The sequence below is a fragment of the Bombus huntii genome, chromosome 12, assembly GCF_024542735.1.
Source record: "Bombus huntii isolate Logan2020A chromosome 12, iyBomHunt1.1, whole genome shotgun sequence".
Taxonomy (NCBI): Eukaryota; Metazoa; Arthropoda; class Insecta; order Hymenoptera; family Apidae; genus Bombus; species Bombus huntii.
In genome coordinates, this window is record NC_066249.1 from 9,216,357 (window position 1) to 9,232,995 (window position 16,639).

The following is a 16,639-nucleotide window of genomic DNA, read 5'->3' on the forward strand; positions in this document are numbered from 1 at the left end:
ATGTTGTATATATTATGTCGGGTAATGATGGGAACACTGGTATAGTCTACCGTGATAACAAGAGCTTATATTTTGTAAGAGATTACATAATTTCATTTGTGAATTCTAGTTAATGCTGTCGTCAGATCATTGCTATATCTTTAAGAATCAAATAATAGGAAATAACTCTTAATTGGTATGATTATAAAATATAAAAATCATGCATCAAGGAATGCATAGTTTTGTTGTATTTTAAATTTTGTAAATTAATGTTTTGTTTTAATGTATGTTTTAAATTAAAGTTTAACATATTGTTATTCTATGTTCTGTTAACATAATTATACGATTATCATAAACATAGTTAACTTATTAAAGAACCTCAAGTCGTTTTAATTTATGTTGTTTGAAATATTTCTATACTTATTTCTATCTTTTATAATTATTTATCTTCAGATGCATTTATAGATTTGTATCTGTTTAAAATATTTATTAAATATCACAACAATTGAGAGTTAAATTGTTCTTCCGTTTTCCTTCTTAGGAAATTTTGTGGAGAGATACTAGAAGAAATTTCCCAAATATGGGGATTTATTGTCAATTTTACTAGTAAAAGAAATTCTAGATATATAATAAAAATATTCATGTTATCGATGTATATTGACATTGTACAGAAGTAAATCTTGGCGGTTCTTCAAAAATATTCCTAAGGAAATTTATTTTTTTGCATAAGTTGTTCAAGCACAAATTTCTCTCCCATAAAAGATGAGAGAAATGTGATTTTGTTTCATTAGTACAATTTTTATTAAAAATGTTATTTAACGGTTGTTTTTTGCAAGGACTTTATTATATGTTGTTTCTTTTTTTTTTTTTTTTTTTTATTATTAAAATCGTATATACAAAGTGAAAGTGAAAAAAGGACGAGATAGATTCAATTTCCTAGTTATTTATTAATCCTTCCTGTGAGATCTTCTTTCTCATTATGTATATTCGTTGTCATTTATAGGTTCATCACGACGTACAAATATTCATGTTCTCTATCATTAATGTCAAGTTAACAAGACTAATAATTCTAATCTTTTCTTTTTCATTAAAAAAATGATAAATCTTTGCACTTGTTAACTGTAATAAGAAAAAGATTTTCTGTATTAGTTTTTTTTCAAACGACTGACAGTTTGAACGCTGTAATATACGAAAGAAGGTATAAATGAAACGTAACAAATTTAAGTTTTACCTCGCGTTGTAATGGTGTACAGGTTTGCGATAAAGTTCAAAAGCGCTTCCTCTCTGTTCCCTGCTTCCAGCGAGATCTAGTCCACTCGGTTCCCGATTATGTCCTGGACTCGTTGGGAAACTTTGTCCAGGTGCATTGTGTCCATTGTTGACGACGTACCCGTTGTGATTAACACTGTTTCTATTATGTGAAAGACCGAGGCTTAACTGACTGGCACTATTACTATGACTATGAGTCGACATTGGCGGGCTACAATGCGCATGCGTATGACTCAAACTGTGATTGTGCGCAGGCGTAGATAGGTGACTTAAATTGTGATGTGAATTTCCGAGATTTGAATCATGTCGATTTGGTGGTGGTATGTTGTAATAATACTGTCCACTATTTCGTTGGACATTATTGATACCTTCTACCTAAAATCAAAATTTCTTATTTTAATGTTTTTTCTTAATGTTTATATACGAGAACAGCCTTTCGTAAAAATACTTCACTTACATGAGAAGTAGCAATGGAATAACTCTTTGAATGTTGATGAGTATTATTTACTTCATTTCCGTTATTTTCTGTTTGAGTCAAACTCGTTTGTGGTGGCCTATAGTTTTTTGGTTTCGGAGGGGGTATTGGCTTGTAGGATCCTCCAGGTTTATTTTGCGGTAACGTTATCGACTTGTAATCAGTTGTGCGGCTACAATATACGAAGCAAAATATTCTAGCGTACAGATACGAAGCAAAATATTCTAGCGATAGATACTGGATAAATAATAATAAAGATCATGAAAAACAAAAATAAGATATCTAAGGCGAGAAATATTTAATCTATAAAATAAAAGCTAGAAATCCAATATATAAAATAAATGAATGGTCTTAATAATAGCAGCCTTAATAACAGTGTAATGCATTCAAATTCCAAAATGAAGCTTTTTAAGAATAATTGTATGATCTTTTGTATAGTAAATGACGATTAAAATTATACGAATGCCCGTGTATCTAGCTAGTATCTATGAAATATAGGATAATAAAAGGTAGAATGAAATGAATTCAGACTAGCGTATCTCGACTAGAAATATAGATTCTACAGGCTTTCCTCAATGGTCGAGGTTTTCGTGCCATCATTCTAGAATGCAAAGACGAACAGTAAACAGATATAGCTTAAGAATTCGAACATTTTCACATATGAGCTTTCCTCCGTAGAATAACGAGCTATGCGTTTAATTAAATCCTGATCCCACCTATAATAAAAACATACCTGTATTTGGCATAATCAGTTCGTGGTTGGGAATCATGATTTGGAATTGGTTGCGCAGTTGATCTAGTGAATCTGTAAGGATCGTGTGGTCTTGCCGGTCCACCACTGCTTTTTAAGTCGTCTGGGACATTGGGACCCAATCGACCGGTTGACGTACTTAAACCCGGTACTCCATAACTGGTATTTCCATTTGTATTATTATAGGAATCATAAGAAGACATGCTATCGTAGCTTCCCTATGAACACGTAGTAAAACATTAAAATCAGCACAATAATTTTTACTAAATTATCACTCAATGATAACCCAATGTGGCTGTCCATTGATAATATAATGACATTAAGCCATTCTTACCGCTTTTGGTTGGGCTCTTTCGAGAGATGATGTGGCATTAGCTTTATGAGGTGTTGCATTTATATAATTTGCAACGTCCAATACCGAGTCTGTCTTATTTAGCAACCGTTCTTGTGCAGACCTCCCGATAGTGTTTCTTTGCTGTTGACTACTCGGCTTTGCATTACGATCCACTCTTGGAGGTAAATCAGGAGGACTATGATGAGAAGAAGATCGTGGCTCGAATGAACCACCTAAATATTCTGGTGATCCTGATTGATTGCTAACTTGTCCTGATAATGAAAATCCGTATTTTCCATCTCCCATTGCCCCTTGTGATCTTCTTTTTGGTTGTTCGAAGGATTGCTAGAGAAAGACAGATAGAGTGCTTTAGATTTTATTTATGATGGTTAAAATATCTAGTATTATATCTATATCTATAGTATAATTGTAAATTCATTAATTCACAAGGAATTTATACTCAATTCAGGATTATTCAATATTTTATAAAAGTAATCATTATTTCATTAATATAATTGAATTTTTCACCTGGTAAGTGGTCGAATATGGAGGAGGTGCAGCAATGTCGTCTTGCGTAGCGATGCTTGGATCGGAGCTGCTTTTCAATCTAGACGGTGCACCCAAAGCACCCGGCAAAGCTGGTGCCGGACTAAGTTCCAAGTCACTCTCCGGAGAGGAAGCATAGGAGAGGCGAGAAGTCATCGGGAATAGGAAGTCATCCGAGAGTGCTTCTTCCGGCTATCATCGCAGGACACAGAGGACAACACGTTACAGAGGTTTATGCTCTATTCAACCCTTTCAGACCATTACACTTGTAATATCATAAAACATTGATCATCCCTCCGTCATTGAATAAAGAATTGTTCAGTTCGTTAAAAACTAATCGGACGTTCCAATGAAATTAATTATAAACTGTAAACAAAGTTGAGGTAAAAATATTGTATCGCGGCAGTGATGTCTGAAAGGGTTAAAATACAAACGGAAAACAAATACTTGCCATTCGGTTAAGCTTAATTTCTGAAACTCAGTTAAGGTACTTTGAAGATTACAGAGCAAATTAGAATTAAATCGATTTATGCGTAAATATGAAATAAAATGTTCCTAATTAAAAAATATTTTTATATCTCAATCATTTTTTAGTTTGTTCGAGGACAATGAAACGTTCTATAATTACTCAGCTTAGAAGGACTCGCATGACAAAGTCAAGACAAAATATACCATAGAACATTTTGTTAGTTTTGCAAGATGCAGGATGAATGGTGAAAAAAAATTCCTATAAAACGGTTTTAATTATATATTTCAATATATTATATGTGTATATATCTATCTATCTATCTATCTATCTATCTATCTATATATATATATATATATATTTATTTATTTATTTATTTATTTATTTGACAATATACTCTTAATTCTTGACCTAAATTGCATTTCTAATCATGCAACTTGAAATTTGCAGAGAATCCTTCCGATTATTTCTTGATAAAAAGTTTTTTTTTTTTTTTTAATATAATTAGCATTACCCTTTCAGCGCTTTAAGTTTGTACATACTGATTTTTTTATTAGAAAAACAAAACTATTTCTGTACTGTTCGTATAGTTTCTTTCAAAAGGTGGTACATTACATTTCACTATAACATATATATTTAATTTTATCAATAATAAAGTAAGGAGTTTTTAAAGTTACATTAATTATATCATTCAACGAGATTATGGACGAGATTTGTTCATTCGTCGTAACGTCGCAATTTAGATACATGTTTTTAGTAAGTAAAGTAGAAAATTACAAAATATTCTTTTTTCCATTCTGACTAGCTTCCAAATACATAGTTACAAAAGTTTCAATAATATACTGTGAGATTATTTCATTTGAACTTGATATGATTTCCGCTAAAGCTATGAACATTCAGCCATGCAAATTAAATTGAACATAAGATATAAGGTGCCTCGAATATCTTAAAATATAACAACGCCAACGCGTTATCTTTAATACAGAACTATATTAAGAAATCTTTCATGGATTATGATAATAAATTCGATTTGATTGAACGATATATATAAATATATTTTGTAATTGTAAAACTAAATTGCACTTAATGTGCAAAATTAAATTTTTTATTTAGAAATTTGAAAGAAATTCAAGATTTTTGTTAATACGTAAAATAAAATATTTCAAATGTTCAAGAGAACAGTAACATAGATAATTCTTTTGAAGGCGATAATCAAGACACCTAACTAGGAAAAGCGGGATTTAAATATAGCCGAAAAATTGCTCACGGACAACATCAGAAGTTAAAGACGGATAAGAAGGTAATGAAAATAACTTGTCCGTGTGATATGTGTCATTTTCGTTTACGTCGTGATATATGGTTTCCTTCAAAATCGGCGGGGGTACAGGAGGAGGAGGTAATTCGCGAGGGTTAGCGGACGAATAACATGGCTCCCACGTCATGTGTCGACCATATGACGGCTATAATAAATTATTATAAAATAACTTCACCAACGGAATTCCATTCATTCTCATCAGTAGGGATTTCGTCATTCGTACGATGTTGAAATTTAAATACCCCTATTTTACTTTTACGCAAATAAGGATCTTATCTGATCATTCATCTATTGATGTAAACATTAGATTACAAATTAAAACAAGTAATTTGAGAGAAAATCACTCTAATCGGTCTCGATTATTTTAATTAGTTGTTTAAAACCAGGTCGTGCTATTTGTTGTATCGAGCAAAAAAAAAAAAAAAAAAAAAAAAAAGGAAAAAAGAAGAAAGAAACGTTAGGAAACGTAAAAACGTTCTTACCTTAGTTTGACTCATCCAAAGTAGTCCTTGTTGTTGTCGGTCGATCAGTTCTCTTAATTTTCGATACCAAGCTTCCGGTGTGGTTAATGTAATCACCGCGCTGAATATATGGCCCCAAATTTTATCTAATTTTTGACACTGCTCCAGAAGCTTTTTACTACTTTTATGCGCCGATCTGAAATCAAAATCCGAGATTGTCTAATTATGTGTCTGAAAAACATATAACACGTATAACACATATAATATATATGTGTCGGAAAAACAACATCAATATATTTGTTCGATAGATACTTACTTAGGAATTCCGGCACGCATCTCCTTGATAATTTGTTTCGTTTCAGCTTTCAGAAAAATGACTATAGGATAGAATTGCGCATAATTCAATCGATCCACTGCGTTTGGAGTGATGTCCAATAAAGCATGTTTTCCTCGATCCATCACTTCTCTGATAGCACTAAGTCGAATGATACCCGATGACTTTGTATTCTTTCCAATGTTATCATCTAACTGATTTTCCATTTCTATGAACGAACGAACGAACGAACGAACGAACGAACGTTTAGATTATTATTCGATTAATTTTAAGGTGAATTAAAAAAATTTTGCTACTCACGCGGAGACGTGAATTTATCAGGAAAGTCTTTCAACAACTTTTCTCTAGCTAGATCTGCGACAGGACCAAATAATACTACGGGTCTGACAAATCCTGGGTGCCTTAAGATTACTCTTTCATACGCTGGAAATTTGCTAACACTGTCTGAAAATACTACATCGTCCCAATGATCCTGAAAATGATAAACAATAGAAAAAATATACATCATTATGATAACTGACTATACGAATAAATTATGCCAGGAGTTTTATCAAGTAGATAAAAAGAAACATACTCTGCCAAGAGATTTAGAACGTCTATGACTGCTTCGTCTTCTCCTAAAGAAACTACCTCTGCTTTCACTGGCACTCATTTCCTTCTTGGTTGCATTGAATTGCGCCGTTGCTAGTTCTTCGGCTCGTGCTTTATTTGGAATTATTCCTTTTTGTACTTCCTGATTATTCCTACCAATACGAAACACCTGCCACGAGCCGACAACACCGTTGTGCAGCGTGTCTACAACGTGAAACACATCTCCGCTACGAAAACTCATTTCACCTTTTTGCGGTTGTTCGTAATGGAAATGAGTTCTGCAATATGATACGAGATTTCTCGTGAAATATACATCTTTAAATGTATATCGATTTAAATGATATATTAGTTTTTTAAAATTCTATTTAAATTCTATTTGAATTAGTACGTACTTTATGTGAAAAGAATCGCCCTTTCCAGATGCTACTACTTGATCGTATTCCTGTCGTCGGTGTTGAACGATCAAATCAATTTGTTCTTGGAGGCTAAGTAAGAAAAGGACAGCCTCTTCTCTTGTTACTCCTTTCATGTCCATATCGTTTATCTACGATAACATAGATCAGAGTTGTACATGCTTTCATACACAATGTCAATTTTGTTCATTTTAAAACGAGATCGATAAAACATTTTACTTTTAAAATCTTATCTCCAGGTTGTAAACCCTGAAGAGACGCCGGGCTTCCTGCTTGAACGGCTGTCACGAAAACGCCAGTTTCGTTTCCGCCACTTAATCTAACGCCCACTGATCCCTCCTTTTGGAAAGTAATAAATCGAGGATCGGGCCTAAAAGTTAATCGATATTAATTAATATGCGACAAATAATTTCATAATAGTCGATGGTAGTGGTAATAAAAGATACATCTTACATTGGAAGCTTGTTCCTAGATAGATCTTCATCGTACAATTGTCTCCTTGTGCTGTAATAATCTAAAAGAGAATATAGACGTTGCACTTTCAATCGATTGACATTTCAATTTTTAATTATTACATTGTAATATATTTAATTCATGTACAAGTATAGTTAATTCAGACGCAAGTATTTCGAAATAAACAAAATACGTTTTCTTATATACGTCTTTCTTTAATTCTAAAACGTCATAAACGTAAAACGTCAATAACGTTGTTCGTTTTACGAGATGTTTTATGAGATTTCGTACTTTTGAAAATCATAAATTTTCAGAGCACAAGAGCAGAAATCGTACCTTCTGGTCTAGGAGGCGGTGGCCTGGGAGGGTCTACCGTAGGTGTCGCAGGAAGATCCAATTGACTGAGAGATACATCCATCAATGGCCCTCTTGCACGACCTCTAGGAACAAGATTGCTCTTGTCCTCTATCGGTTGTCTCGTTGGAGGTGGAACGTACAAGTTCTGGCTACTGTAACTCGTCGTACCAGAAACATATTCACCAGTTTCGCTCTTTGCCTGTTGTTGAACGTGACAGCAGGAGTTGTCTCGAGTTACCACGATCGACAATCTATCTTTGCACTGATCCATCAATTTCTTAGCTTCCTTTAAGGTCATGTTATCCGTAGCCACGCTGCCGATTCGCGTTAAAACGTCTCCCGGTTTCACCCCTGTGTTATCTCGAGTTACTTCTTTCACGTAAAGACGACACCCAAGAACAATCCCGAAATCTGTAGAAAAATACATATTTAGATCGATCGATAAATGAAAGATCGATAAAAAAGATAATTAAATTTAATTCTTAAATTCCAAATGTTGATTATAATATTTTAGAATTTAAGAAAATTTTAATTTAGCCACCAGCGTCTTTAGATCGGTGTTATTGGAAGATATTATGGATAAAAAAAGTATGTTTTATCTACCATCTTTTTTATTATTTCTCGTTAAAGTCAACCGATGACTCTGAAGAGTGGAATTTCCTATACTTCCAGAAGTATTCGACGAAGCTCTACGCTTAACAACTAAAAGAACCGTCGATCCGGAATCCCTGAGAACACGAATTGCTGCTCCATAATCGGCGCCCTCTAACGATATTCCATTGGCAGATATTATGCGATCATTTACTCTAGAAAATGATAATTTCGCGTGTTGGCATTACAATAAATATTTGTAATTTCTATACTGTTCATTGCTGTCTGATAGAAGTCAATCAATTTTGAATTACAATCTTATATAAATATCGATATATCAAATATTTTAGATATTAGAGTACTAAAATAAAGTACGAAACGACAATTGTATCAAATTAATAAATATATTCATTATATATATATATATATAATGTATGTGTGTGTGTACATATATATATTCTTACTGCAATTTTCCTTCGGCCGGTCCAGCTTTCAAGACATCAGAAATCGCGATAGCAGGATCGCCGTTAGTGAAATGAGGATTATCCCGACCACCAGAAACAGCAATACCGAATCCGTAACCCGGAACTCTGGTAACAGTAACATGATGAACCTCCCATGCTCTGTCGCCGTTCTGAAAAATTTTCGTATAAAAATAAGTTGGAAAAAAACTCAGTTTATTTTAATCTACAATGAGAAACTCGCTATCGTGCTTTCATATCTTATTCGTTTTACGATAACGAATTTTGTACATTGTTTCGAGAATACCATAGACATATCGAAGAGTCTTTCCCTTTTCTCTTTCCTTTCCCCCCCCCCCCCGCCCGCCCCCTCCGCCCCACCTTATAAAATTTCAATGAATTTAGTTTCTCGTGAACAGATAGCGAGAAATCGAAAAAAAAAGAAAAAGAAAGAAACAAACGGAGTAAGTACATAATTGGATGAAAATTCTAGGGGTTCGCGTTAACAAGATTCTTCTTCTACTTAACACACATTTAACTCGAACCAAATCCAGGATCACGTTTTATTTCGAATTCGTAACGTGGTTCGGTGTAACAGAACCCAGGTTTTACATAAATTGCAATATTCGATTTAATTTTCAACAAAATTTCGTTTTAAGACATTTGTATAAAAATCCTTGTATTTATCGTAGAATTTTAATAATAATAATTATAACGAGAAGAAATATTTTCAAATTTTGTATTTATCTCTGTAAAACAAAGACAATGATATTTTTGAAACACTTTCATTTATTCGTGCATGATTGTTAATTCGCACCTGTGCATCGGTTCCAACCGAAGTATTGTGAAGAATACCGTGTGTCGTGGAAGACGAATTTTGGGGATTAGCCGAATTTCCGACACCCACGTTGCTATCGTTTCTATCCATTCTCGTGCCCTGAGGAACTTCGTCTTGAAAATTCGGTGTCTTTCCGTTTAACACCTCTGAACAACCATCTTGACTACACGTGCATTCTTTCTTATCCATATACTCTTTCTTTTAAGCTAAAGCTGCATCATTGTTCTACAAAACTTTGATCAAAAATGTTTACGTGCCTAAACTCGCCTCAATTTCAACACTTTTTATCATCGTTTTTACTTAATTCCCTTATCGGTGCAACAATGGAAATCAATATATTCATTTTGGAAAATTGTCTTTCACGATATTCTCACGAAGCTTCTTCTTTCTTTTTTTGCAAATTTTTTTTTTTTTTTTTTTTTTTTTTTTTTTTTTTTTTTTTTTTTTTTGCAAATTTTCTCCTTAAAGATTCGATTAAACTTTTCTAATTGCTTCGCGTATATTTCTTTCTCCGTCTTTGTTCGTAAAACTTGCCTTATGGAAAAATTCCTCCCACGGATTTCGTAACAACTAAATTTTCCTAAAAACTTATTTTTGGATTCTGTCGCTATAGAAATCTACTTTTCCTTTGACCTTAAATCTCTTAATTTTTCCCCTCCTATTCGATTTGAACTTTATTTTTAAAAAGTTGGTCATAAATTAATTAGCGTTTCTAGTTAGCTACACAAATGACGGGGGTATGCGTCTTCTCGGAGGAATTTTCCGACGCATAGGCGTCCCAACTGTCCCAAGCAGTGGCGTGAAAACAGCCAATCCCACGTGCATCCCAGATATATCCAACGTGGCTTTTTGCGTTTTTTCTTTTCTTTTTTTCTTTCCCTCTTATCCTACTAGATTCTCTCTCTCTCTCTCTCTCTCTCTCTCTGTTCTATTGTACGAGTATTCTACGATATTCTACGCTCTATACCACAGGATCGCACGACCTCATTTCCAATAAAAGAGTTTCCCCAATTGCGTTGCGTACCGTGCACGATGAGCGCAACACGCGGACAATTCAAAGCAACGCGTAGTTATGGAATTCCATTTTCCTTTCGGGCGATCAGACCTTCACTTTCCTCATCGTTCTAATTCCATATTTTACACGCCAACGTTTCTTCGTTGATCTTGAACGTTTCGTCTCTCGACTAACCGAATTCGATCTCAACGACTAATCGCCTTTTCTCTTCTCTTTCTTTTTTGTTTCATACGCCCCAAATTGTTCTATCTTACATTCAACGGTATAGGTTTCTATCATTTCAGAATATTCTTCATATTTGAAGCTTGTTTCGTAGCGTTCGAAGATTTTTGTATTTGGTTTCGTGTCGGCCACGAAATTTTTTCTCTCGGCATAAATTAATTACGTTTTCTTTTTGCTTTTGGTTTCACTGAAAATTTCGTTGTTTAGAAGAGGTTAGAATCGCAAGATTTTCTTCTTGATATTTCTTGATATTTTCATTGGAAACACGTATTCCGTTCTCTCTTCGGCAATTTCATTGGCGGTCTTTCATAAAAATCGCACAAAGGGACTTCTAATCTATTTACTTAGCTTTTTCGCACGTTTGCTGACTGCACTGCAAGTCTATATCTTTCACCAGTGTCCATTATCTTCTATCACACAACGCTGTAAATTTATAAAATTCATATATAAAACAAGGGAACACGCTCGTTTCGCGTTAGAAATTTTACTGAATTTTCATTCCTCTCGTTTCTCTTAATTTTTAATCTCGTTGAAAAAAAAGAATAAAACTTCTCGTTAAAAATAGCAGCTACTTTCCCTAAATCGATTACAGTATAGGATGATTTGATTAATTTTACCTATATTCTTATATTATTCTAGATTTACTTTTACTTTCAATTTATAAATAGCTTTTAACCTAGGCTAAACTTTCAACCAAAGATATATTTTATCGTAAATTATCATTTTATTTAGAGATTCGTAAAAAGCTGAAATAATCAAGGTGTTGCGTCGAACACCACTTGTTGCTCGGAAAAACGAGGAACGAGGTTGGAAGATTCTATATCGAAAAAGTTCCGGTGCTTCCACTACTTCCATTGAAACTTCCATTTTCCAAACTCGATTTACAAAGGAGAAGTTCGAACTGCTATAAACGTACAGACTCTTGGCAAACGAGAACCTTTGAGGGAAAAGGTATCTTGCTGCATTCGAAAAATCAGCACCACGTTGTCAGCGGAGAACGAATTCCAATCATCCGAGTCACCCTCGGCCAATGAAAAGAACGACTCTATGAGAAAAAATTTTCAGAAAGCAAGGAAGCACCGCAACTTCCGCATCGTTCACTCCACCGGTAATGTTTTACTAGAGATTCGCTCGACGAGATTTCTCAAACCACTATAAACATTCGTCTACTCTTTAATTAGAGTACATTAATTAGAGTACTTACTACAAGTTACCATTCGATTGATTATCTATATTAGAGGATCGAAGAAACGCGAAAGATTCGTTTCAGAGCGTTGTAGAAAAATTAGTAGAATAATTGTTTAAAATTCCTTAGTAATTATCGAATAAAGCAAATAAGAAACAAGAAACGAGTTGCATTAGAAAATAAACTTTAGGTTTTATAGTTGATATTCTTATTTCAGTCGAAAATGAATTTCTTTGTGCTACAGAAACCTCGTGAGATAATCTACGATATATTTATAGGGGATACAACGAAATACCTATATTCATAAATAATATAGGAAAAACGAAACTGAGAAACTCTATCTGTTTTTGCATCAGACAATGAGATAAGAATCTTTCGAAATGATTTTCGGGACAGAAACGAAACAAACCGTAACATTCGGTGTGAGAAAGATCCGAAATAAAACATCTCACAATTCCAACCAGACGAATCGCTGTCCGCCGAAAAAGGGAAGCTCAGAAATCCCACGGTGTGTTTTAGACCAGAAAATCCGAGATCCACCTATCGGTACTTGAAATTGCAGCGGCACAATTTTTCTTACACATCCAGCGATGTTCCATCCATAAAATGTACACTTAAAAGCTTCACCAGCAGCACTTGCACGATCACTGAGTTCACTTCAGACCACTCGAAACGGAGACGAAAGTCGGTATATACACGAGCAAAAGTTGTAGCAGCTTAGGGCGGCTGTACGCATATCGGGAAGTCGAGAAATTCTTGGGCCGAAGATCGGCTCGTATAGTTTGGAGCGTGGCTTGGTTAAAGCAGGCGGCAGGTCGACGCAAATCGGATGAGAAACGGGCTTGGCGGCTGCGGGGAGGAGTACGAAGCCTGCTTGAGTGAACGTGTCGCGGACAGTGGGAAATGGTAGGGGCACCACGGACCTACGCTAGAGGACCCGGAGAATAGTAGGGAGCGCACAGCATGCGCGTGCCTGCGCACCGGTTTTCGGCTTCACTAGTGATGGGCCCGATCTCGAGGCATCAACGTGTATCCAGTATTTGGATTTATCGTTTTAATAGTAAACATAGATCATGGATTTTTACATGAATTCATATTTTTTTTTTAAATATAATTTAAAACGTAGGACCCCGGTAGAAAATTCTTTCACCTACCAACTATTATAGAAAGCATTGTGCTTTGAATGTTCTATGTGCTTTTTCATTTTAGTGTATTTCTAAGAAAGACAGGTGTATCTGTAAAAGAAAACGTGAAGTTTCGTTCCCACCCTAACCTTAATTCAAATTCTTCGGACTAAAGATTTTTAAGTACAAACGATACATAATGTTTTAATACTTTGTATCATACACGATCTTTCAGTAGCGAACTGTTAACAAACACCAAAGTTACTAGAAACATCGTAAACTAAGCGTTCGTATATTCATGTATATTCATTATTGTTGATTATTTCACCATATGTTCGAATGGTATCGTTATGTTTGTAGAAAGTTGTAATGAAAGACGTCAACATAGTATGATATTTACCTCTTAAGTGGTAGCGAATGTACGTACGCATAATACTCATACGTACACATAATATATATATACACGCTGCAGAGCCAATATACGTGTATCAAGTTTAAGGATTCAATTTAAACATTTATGTCCACGTTCTATATCTCCGCATATCATATGTTATTGTGTCACACACAATTACTTACGAACAATGTTTATACTAGTTCAATGAATTAGAAGAAAGGTGACCTTAGTTATTTGTCGATTTTAAAATATCAACGGCTGAGACACTGTGCAGAACAAGAAAAGATTTAAAAAGATAATTGAATTAAAATATGAAATACTGTCACATTCTAGCTGTTTTTAATGATAGTTTAGTTTCCATCGATGCAATATAAGATAACGAATCTATAAGATAAAGAAAATTGTAACATCCTAGACGATATAGTATTTTAGATTATTTTCACAAAGTCTTCGATTATTTCGAAATTGTTCACTTTGTTTGTTATGAATAAATATAATAACAATTACCTTAACAAATATCGTAGTGATACGACTGATTTTTACTTGGTTTGGAACACCCGTTATGTGAAAGTCACATCTGGACTTGAAGCACGTGCGCGTATACGACGATGAAGGCACGTATTATAAGCAGACCAGTACGAGATGCTGAAAGTAGCCAAATTGGCGTATCAACAAAACAAGCAGTATGTAAGCACATCTAATTCTGTTCCATTTTAATCGATCCTTTAGTCTCTCGATCAATTATTCCTTTTAGTGTCATAGATTATATTATCCGATATTACGATATTAAATCAACATGTTTAATTCGTTTGTTCTTAATTCAATTAACAAGTATATAAATTATTATATTCAAGTGCATTTCACGTCAGGTGTATGCTTTATGATTGCTCGATGGTCGGTAACTATTGTACCACGAAAAATAGGTATCTTTGGGATTTAACCTGTATTGCGTTTATTTTGTGCAGCGTCCAATCTAATTCTACTACCTGCGAATCCAGAAGAAAGCTAGGACGGGGGACACAAAAGAGTGATACCTGAGCCAGAAAGACACATTCCAGCTGCTTGTGAGGTGTGTCATATTCCAGCTAAACTGGCGCTTTTCCTTACGTATGTTCTTAGCGATGGCTTTAAGCCTCCAGTCAATTGGGATAATATTTTTGTAATGGGAATCTCGCTTTTAATTACTGTTGTAATCAGAACATATTATAAATAATATTTATAAATATTATTTGCCTTAAATTAATGATAATATTACGCTATAAATATATATTATAATATTAATATTCTAATTGATATACGTTTAATACTAAAATATTTCTTACATTTTTAACATCTTTTTATGGTACCCCTATGATAAATCTATAGTTAAGTTAATTTCAAAATTAAATTATACAAGATTATTAAAATAATAAAATTATACAAGATGTAGCTACTGTGAGATAATAGTTTGTGTTATGTTAGATAATAACATTTACTCGAATAAATGCACTTTGCTTACCTTACGTCTTCTTCTCTCTCTTCCATGTTGATTCCCAGCTAAAAGAAAATTATCTTGAGGTACATAGTTCCTTCTTCTTTGTGTACTTTTTTTTAAATCATGCCGTTTTTTCTTCTTCTTGCCATGGTGAAACAATTTACTGAATATCCTCATCTCAATCAATAGTCGATATTGACGTTTTCTTACTAGCGATCTCCGTCGGTAACTACATTAAGAAATAAAAGAATAAAACAATATTTATTTGCATTTACATAACTAACTTAACAATATTCTTATTATTTATGAACGTACAAATTATAGTTCTAACAACGTTTAATATTTACTAAACCGATCTGTACGCAAAGTCTTATTTGAAACAGTATATGTTAAAGTATACAAAGATAACGTTATTTGAGTAAATATTCCATTTAAAATAACAATATTCAATAATCCTTTAATAGAAATTCAATACTGACGTCAATTATGATAATAGAACTTTATCTTCGTGTCTGAAATCTTTTTAGAGCTATTTAAAATAACTTTGCCGCGCTATGAATTTGCAACTAACTATTACTATTGCTATTTGCATGCATTAACATCGATTAGTATAATTCCAGACGTTGAACGTAAATTTCTAGACATTATACGTCGACGAGATGCTATAATTTTCAGGCAAATTGCATAAGAATTCAATATTTTGAGTAACAAAATTTAATAAATTTAACAAGGGATATACTCTTCTTGTGTTTCATAAGTCACTTTCTTCACTTTTCACTATTAGAACACACCATTCGAGAGGAAAGGCGAGAATCGATCACAAACGATTACCGTGCTTCGAGAAAAGCTTGACGAAACAAACTTCTAACGATCAAGCCGGAGAAATATTCGGTTAGAGGAACGGTGAACACTAATTTGCGGAAGAACAGTGAAAAGTGAGCGGAGGGACGATTCGAAATGTGGGCGGTTTCATAACCTGGCTTATCGTAGCGGGTGTTGCTGATACCAGATGAGTCGTTGGAATTCTTTCGACGAACGATCGATCTATCGACCATACGAAGCTCCAAATTCACGCACTGCTTTTCGTATTCTCCAAATTATGACGCGTTTTGTCCTCTATTCGTCAAATGAGAAAACACACACACACACGCGCGCACACACACACACACAAAATTAAAATAAAAAGACAAATCGAAGAATGGTGTTAGTTTGCGAAAAAGTCTAAAAACTAAATTAAGAAGTAGAACATGATCTACTTTTAATTATTATATTGACTCTATTGAACGTTTGCCGTTAAATCTAAGAGAATATATCTTGAAGAATAAAACAGCGTAAGTATGTATACCTTTAGATTGCGCGTAGACTGCAGTAACAGCTGCGTAGGATAGTTTTTGTAAGATGATGCTGCAATCGGAAGATTACCTTTCGTTTTCAACAAGAAGACCGCTAGAAATGCTATAATTCCATGGACCTTGAAACTATTTAGAATATTCCCTATTCTCGTCAACAAAACGATGGAAAGATAAAGAGTTCCTAAATGTAACGAAATATAAAAATGATGGAAGAATTGAAATTACCAGATATAATAAA

General features: G+C 34.0%; 1 protein-coding gene and 1 long non-coding RNA gene across 5 annotated transcripts; one reads left to right on the top strand and one right to left on the bottom strand.

Moving 5' to 3' along the window:
- Positions 1-906: 906 nt before the first annotated feature.
- Positions 907-16,588, bottom strand: LOC126871867 (tight junction protein ZO-1). Of its 3 annotated transcripts, XM_050631162.1 has the most exons (18): positions 15,881-16,588; positions 15,074-15,278; positions 8,800-8,969; positions 8,348-8,550; positions 7,724-8,155; positions 7,388-7,448; positions 7,154-7,304; positions 6,914-7,065; positions 6,505-6,799; positions 6,231-6,402; positions 5,913-6,138; positions 5,618-5,792; positions 3,337-3,546; positions 2,809-3,153; positions 2,457-2,692; positions 1,706-1,895; positions 1,211-1,623; positions 907-1,098 (listed from the first exon to the last, which is right to left on the bottom strand). In XM_050631162.1, the coding sequence occupies exons 1-18, from the start codon at positions 16,102-16,104 to the stop codon at positions 1,095-1,097; spliced, it is 3,864 nt and encodes a 1,287-aa protein (XP_050487119.1). In that variant the 5' UTR covers positions 16,105-16,588; the 3' UTR covers positions 907-1,094. The 3 variants fall into 3 exon arrangements, with proteins under 3 accessions (XP_050487119.1, XP_050487120.1, XP_050487121.1); XM_050631163.1 differs by lacking the exons at positions 15,074-15,278; positions 15,881-16,588 and adding an exon at positions 9,614-9,827 and having other exon boundaries at positions 907-1,623; XM_050631164.1 differs by lacking the exons at positions 907-1,098; positions 1,211-1,623 and having other exon boundaries at positions 1,835-2,324.
- On the top strand, positions 11,149-14,800 carry LOC126871879 (uncharacterized). 2 transcript variants are annotated; one of them, XR_007691778.1, is made up of 3 exons: positions 11,149-11,296; positions 12,485-14,262; positions 14,541-14,800. It is a non-coding gene; the product is annotated as an uncharacterized LOC126871879 (long non-coding RNA). The 2 variants fall into 2 exon arrangements; XR_007691779.1 differs by having other exon boundaries at positions 12,485-14,258.
- Positions 16,589-16,639: the final 51 nt, after the last annotated feature.